The 6,826-nt window shown below is 46.8% G+C and overlaps 1 protein-coding gene across 1 annotated transcript; it reads left to right on the top strand.

The window, feature by feature from the left end:
- Positions 1-347: 347 nt before the first annotated feature.
- On the top strand, positions 348-6,186 carry LOC140122329 (uncharacterized). The gene is made up of 3 exons (XM_072143082.1): positions 348-1,094; positions 1,814-3,234; positions 3,652-6,186. The coding sequence occupies exons 1-2, from the start codon at positions 362-364 to the stop codon at positions 3,085-3,087; spliced, it is 2,007 nt and encodes a 668-aa protein (XP_071999183.1). The 5' UTR covers positions 348-361; the 3' UTR covers positions 3,088-3,234; positions 3,652-6,186.
- The last annotated feature ends 640 nt before the right edge of the window (positions 6,187-6,826 follow it).

The following is a 6,826-nucleotide window of genomic DNA, read 5'->3' as shown; positions in this document are numbered from 1 at the left end:
GATGTGTGTGTGATGTGCATGGAACCAAACCAGGACATACACAATATTAATATACCATGTAACATATACATAGTGTATGCAGTATGTACACACATACATAAATCCAAATGCAGTAAACATACTGTAAAGGACATGAATGATGATGTCACAATGACAGAGAATCTCCCCCAATGGCTGATGACATCATAATGCCAGATCAATTCCAGCTGACTGTCCAATCAGGAGGCAGGAAAGTAGCCACGCCCATTGAAAATTGACCAATCCGGAGCAAGATAGTGCAGTCCCGCCCCCTGGCTAAGGTATAAAAGGCAGCACACGCAGTCAGGTGGTCAGAGACAACATGGATCATCAGACAGGCAACATGGTGGAGCAGGTCATCCTGAAAGGATATAACCAGATTCAGGAGCAGCTCCACAGCCTGGATGAAGAGTACATACAATACTACAGCAAACAGGATGAGGACAGCAAAAATGGGGAACAACTGGAGAATAAAATCTCAGAGGATGAAGAAATAGAGGCAGAAATGCAACCACAGGCACCAAAGAAACTGGAGATTGCTATGGGTAGACCAAGAAACCGCTTTTTAGCCCTGCTCCGGAGACCACGGAGGTGGATTGCTGGTCTCAAACACAGAGGAACCTATATAGTCAATGAGGAACCTTCTAATGAGATCCCTGGACCCAGTCATATCAACTTGGAGGACAGTATGGCCGACACCAAAGGTAGGAATTTACTAAGGGTCGGCCAGGTGGTCAGAAACAACATGGATCGTCAGACAGGCAACATGGTGGAGCAAGTCATCCTGAAAGAATATAACCAGATCCAGGAGCAGCTCCACAGCCTGGATGAAGAGTACATCAAATACTGCAGCAAACAGAATGAGGACAGCAAAAATGGTGAACAACTGGAGAATAAAATCTCAGAGGATGAAGAAATAGAGGCAGGAAGCCGCTTTTTAGCCCTGTTCCGGAGACCACAGAGGTGGATTGCTGGTCTCAAACACAGAGGGACCTATATCGTCAATGAGGAACCTTCTAATGTGATCCCTGGACCCAGTCGTATCAACATGGAGGACAGTATGGCCAACAGCAAAGGTAGGAAATTACTAAGGATCATTTCTATGTAAAAGAAGTGTTTATTGCACATAGCGCGATCGGTGTATGTAGTACATATGGATATTTAATCTGTTGGCTGAAGTGTTTAGACCAGTGGTGGCAAACATATGGCACGGGTGCCAGAGATGTCACTCAGAGCCGTTTCTGTGGGCACTCCGACAATCGTCCCAGGACAGAGTTCACTAAATAGGACCAAATCTTCCTGCATTCCCAGGCAACTTAAGCCACACTTCATTGGCTGTTTGGAAATGCGGGAAAAGTGAGAAGGTGTTTACAGAACTGCATTATCTTTGAAGCTCATCCTGCTGGACCCACCATTCTTTCTCTACAGAGAGACCCTGGAGGGAAGCTACAACGAGAGACTAAATTTTCCTTCCTTCTTTCAACTGTATTGGTGGTCTCAGGCAGCCGATACAATTGAAAGATGTGAAAGAACAGGCAGCAATAAGTTACTGCTTAAAATGCCATGTTGGCTCTTCACGGTAAATAAGTGGATTTTGGTTGTAGTTTGGGCAATCGGTCTCCAAAAGGTTTGCCTTCACTGGTTTACACCATGTGACCACTGCACTGATTAAAAGAACAATGATTGGTTGACAGTATATATACATTTATGCATAGTCACACGTATTGGATACAAATCGTGATAATATGCCATGTCTCATTCCACTGACACGATATATATATATGCTTTTTTACAGCCTGTATGTCACATACAGAAGACCAGAAGGATGATGAAGAGAAACAGCACACCATACAATCTAGCAAAAAGAAGATGGATACTTGTAGATCTGTGCAGGATGTCCGCCGTGACCCCAGCTCTATTGACCCTACTACCAGAGAGGAGCTCCCCAGGTCTGCACAGTTATCTTCGAGCAGCGGATACCAGGACACCACAGCTGAAACCTCTGTGGTAGAAGCCGGCACCTCTGCCCAAGCATCCGCTGCCACCGTGCCCCTATCACTGGAGTCCTTCACGTTCCACCGCTCACTGGGTCAAGGAGGCTTTGCTCAAGTCTACCTGGCGACAGATAGGATTCGCAGAGAGCGTGTCGCCATCAAGGTCATCGATAAAAGGGATTACACTGAATCTGGCTACAGCTTTGTAGAGCGTGACATCCTTCAACTCTCCCATGCCAGCCCATTTCTCATCCATGGGCTGGGTGCCTTCCACACGGTTAACTTTGTGTATTACGTGATGGAAGTGGCCACTAGAGGGGACCTGCTTGATTTTATCCTAGAAATGTGTCCTCTTGATACAGCATCTGTAAGATTCATCATAGCAGAAGTGGTCTGTGGCACAGAATTCCTCCACAGCAAAGGGATTCTTCATCGAGATCTAAAGCCAGAAAATCTGCTTCTGACCACGGAAGGCCATATCAAAATCACTGATTTTGGCCTGGCTGTGAAAGGCGTTGCTAAGAGGATTACAGATGACTGTAGGGGGACAGCAGGATTTGCAGCCCCAGAAATTATCCTTGGCTTACCACATGGGAGAGCCGTGGATTATTTTGCCATTGGCGTCATCCTCTATGGGCTGGTGACAGCAAGGTATCCATTCCCTGGAGAAAGACCAAGAGATTTGGAGCAATCTGTCCTCAATCATGAACCACACTTCCCAGAGTCTCTTCCACCTGACACAGTCAGCATTTTACAAGGACTGTTGTGCAAAGACCAGTTCCATCGCCTTGGAGTCAAAGGAGACATCAGGGAACATCAATTCTTCTCTGATATAAACTGGGAAGATGTGGAAGCTAGGAAGATGCCACCACCAGAGATCCTGAGGTCAGAAGCCATTGACCTCAATGTGGAAGATACTATGGACTATGCTGAACCACCACACTACATAAAATCTAAGTACCAAAAAATGTTCAACCAGTTCAGCTTTGTATGTCCAGAATGGTCAACACAGTATCACCCTGTCATCACCAGGAACTGGGTGGCCACAGTCTTTAGCAGATGGTCATCCAAATAGTAAGAACAACCCAAGGACAATGGTGGTGGATGGCCCATTGCTCCCAGCCTAATTCTTCATCCCAATCTCCTAATCCCTCCATAACCCCATGTAGAGGCCCATGTAGCTTGCAGCTTGACCACCAGTATAGTATAATCAATGGAGCAGGTAAGTAGTAGGACGACATCCATTACTCTTCTCATTGTAGTGCGCAGGGCAATGATGTGTATATAATGAATGATTTTTCTTCAGGTTGTGTATTAATGTGTATAATCTGCTGCCGCCTTATTTTAACACACTGACAGGCAGATGGTAACCACTCAATAAGATGAGTCTCCTGCCTGTAAGATGTATAATATGAAATGATAGGTGTCCATAGCCATTGCTATATAAGTGTGCATAGAATTAACTAGTGATTTAGAATCCTCTACTGAAATCCCAAATCTAGAATGAGCAGAGACTTCAATTAATCAATTATGAGGTCTCCGGATTTGTATGTTAGCAGAAGATGTGTCATGAATATTTGTATCCTGAGCTCCATGTTTAGTCATAATCACTTACATACATTTTCTTTTGTTTCTGTAGATCACCGCTCCAGATCAAGGCCTCGCTGTATCCTCCTTGATGTATGACATTTACCGAACTCGACCTGCAGGTTGCGTCTTGCGCCTTCACCCCCTGGATTTCACCTGAAGGTTGCGACTTGCTACTTCACACACCGCAAATGGACTGCCTAAAGGTAGCATCTAGCATGTTTGCCTAGAGTCCATAGACCTTCTGAAGGTAGCCTCTGGCTCCTTCATTAACCGCAAATGGACTGCCAAGAGGTAGCATCTCGCATGTTTGCCTAGCGTCCATAGACCTTCTGAAGGTAGCCACTGGCTCCTTCACCAACCGCAAATGGACTGCCAACAGGCAGCATCTCGCATGTTTGCCTAGCGTCCATAGACCCTCTGAAGGTAGCCTCTGGCTCCTTCACCTACAGCAAATGGACTGCCAACAGGTAGCATCTAGCATGTTTGCATGGCGTCCATAGACATTTTGAAGGTAGTCCCTGGCTCCTTCAACCATCGCAAATGGACTGCCACTAGGTAGCATCTTGCATGTTTGCCTGGTGTCCATAGACCTCTTGAAGGTAGCCCCTGGCTCCTTCACCCACCGCAAATGGACAGCCACTAGGTAGCATCTCGCATGTTTGCCTAGCGTCCATAGACCCTCTGAAGGTAGCCTCTGGCTCCTTCACACACCGCAAATGGACTGCCAAGAGGTAGCATCTCGCATGTTTGCCTAGCATCCATAGACCTTCTGAAGGTAGCCTCTGGCTCCTTCACCTACCGCAAATGGACTGCCAACAGGTAGCATCTAGCATGTTTGCCTGGCGTCCATAGACATTTTGAAGGTAGCCCCTGGCTCCTTCACCCACCGCAAATGGACTGCTAACAGGCAGCATCTCGCATGTTTGCCTAGCGTCCATAGACCCTCTGAAGGTAGCCTCTGGCTCCTTCACCCACCACAAATGGACTGCCAAGAGGTAGCATCTCGCATGTTTGCCTAGCGTTCATAGACTTTCTGAAGGTAGCCATTGGCTCCTTCACCCACCGCAAATGGACTGCCAACAGGTAGCATCTCGCATGTTTGCCTGGCGTCCATAGACCTTTTGAAGGTAGCCCCTGGCTCCTTCACCCACTGCAAATGGACTGCCACTAGGTAGCATCTCGCATGTTTGCCTAGCGTCCATAGACCTTCTGAAGGTAGCCTCTGGCTCCTTCACACACCGCAAATGGACTGCCAACAGGTAGCATCTCGCATGTTTGCCTAGCGTCCATAGACATTTTGAAGGTAGTCCCTGGCTCCTTCGACCATCGCAAATGGACTGCCACTAGGTAGCATCTTGCATGATTGCCTGGTGTCCATAGACCTCTTGAAGGTAGCCCCTGGCTCCTTCACCCACCGCAAATGGACTGCCACTAGGTAGCATCTCGCATGTTTGCCTAGTGTCCATAGACCCTCTGAAGGTAGCCATTGGCTCCTTCACCCACCGCAAATGGACTGCCAAGAGGTAGCATCTCGCATGTTTGCCTAGCATCCATAGACCTTCTGAAGGTAGCCTCTGGCTCCTTCACCTACCGCAAATGGACTGCCAACAGGTAGCATCTAGCATGTTTGCCTGGCGTCCATAGACATTTTGAAGGTAGCCCCTGGCTCCTTCAACCACCGCAAATGGACTGCCACTAGGTAGCATCTCGCATGTTTGCCTAGCGTCCATAGACCCTCTGAAGGTAGCCTCTGGCTCCTTCACCCACCGCAAATGGACTGCCAACAGGTAGCATCTCGCATGTTTGCCTGGCGTCCATAGACATTTTGAAGGTAGCCCCTGGCTCCTTCACCCACTGCAAATGGACTGCCACTAGGTAGCATCTCGCATGTTTGCCTAGCTTCCATAGACCTTTCGAAGGTAGCCTCTGGCTCCTTCACCCACTGCAAATGGACTGCCACTAGGTAGCATTTCGCATGTTTGCCTAGCGTCCATAGACCTTCTGAAGGTAGCCTCTGGCTCCTTCACCCACCGCAAATGGACTGCCAACAGGTAGCATCTTGCATGTTTACCTGGTGTCCGTAGACCTTCTGAAGGTAGCTTCTGGCTCCTTCACACACCGCAAATGGAATGCCATCAGGAATCATCTTGTATGTTTGCCTAGCATTCATGAAAACCTCCATCAGTGACCATCAGGCTCTACCATCAGCAAGAGCATAGACCCAGTCAAGAAGGTAGCAGATGAAGAAGTCATAAAGACCTGCCGTATTTTCCACCAAGACGTCTTCTAATCCTTCCTTGGGCAACACAGAGGCTCAGTGGTTTGCACTGGGGCCTTGCAGCATCTGGGTCCAGATAGCTCATGGACAGCTCTGCATGGAGTTTGTATATTCTCCCTGTGTTTGCGTGGGTTTCCTCCGGGCACTCCGGTTTCCTCCCACATCCCAAAAATATACTGATAGGTTAATTGGCTTCTCTCCAAATTGTCCCAAACATTAATGATGGTCGTCCCTGCACAACACCAGCAGCAGCAGGAGATAGAACCATCATAAAATAAAAGATACATTTGATGATTTTAAATACAATTGATGATTTCTGTCATTCATTATCCAGATCATTCACTACTATATGTGTCCATAGAGCTTAGGCTAGAAGAGACAAAGCTGCTCTTCAGCATCTGAGAGGTTCAATATAAAGGTATCATGTAAAACAAATGTATTGTATAGGAGTAAGGTATATGACATTTACATCTTCTTTAAATAAAGAAGTTAAATGTGGGGTTGGCTGGATGGTGTCATGTGAAAAACAGGTCCCCAGCCCAACTTTATAAATATAGCATCTGGGTATACCCAAGAAATAGAGGATAATGCATAGAGGAGAAATGCAGAGACGTTCTGAAGGTAGCCTCTGGCTCCTTTACCCACCTTAAATGGACTGCAAACAGGTAGTGTAGCATCTTGCATTTCCTGCAATGAGCAGAATAAACCAGGATTGAACCGGATTTGAACAGATCATACTATATGTAAGTAACACATCACTAATCTTGGCCACAAATAATGCTGTTTATAGTAATTACTATCATCTTCCCCCTATTCTCATATCTCCACCATTATCCCAATATTCTACCACCTACTAATGAATTCTCTATATCAACATCTCTTCTGCCCTCTCATTTAATGGTTGCTGCTGATGCTTGCTTACCTGAGTGCTACATACCTACTTTGC

Source organism: Engystomops pustulosus, chromosome 3, assembly GCF_040894005.1.
Source record: "Engystomops pustulosus chromosome 3, aEngPut4.maternal, whole genome shotgun sequence".
Classification (NCBI taxonomy): Eukaryota; Metazoa; Chordata; class Amphibia; order Anura; family Leptodactylidae; genus Engystomops; species Engystomops pustulosus.
Note: the sequence above shows the minus strand (reverse complement) of the source record. Positions and strands in the feature narration are given on the sequence as shown.

What these genes read in the sequence shown, in the direction of transcription:
- LOC140122329 (XM_072143082.1), top strand. Translation starts at nt 362, where the DNA reads ATGGTGGAGCAGGTCATCCTGAAAGGATATAACCAGATTCAGGAGCAG. An exon ending in CAGTATGGCCAACAGCAAAG is followed by an intron (nt 1,095 to 1,813) that starts GTAGGAAATTAC and finishes GCTTTTTTACAG; the next exon opens with CCTGTATGTCACATACAGAA.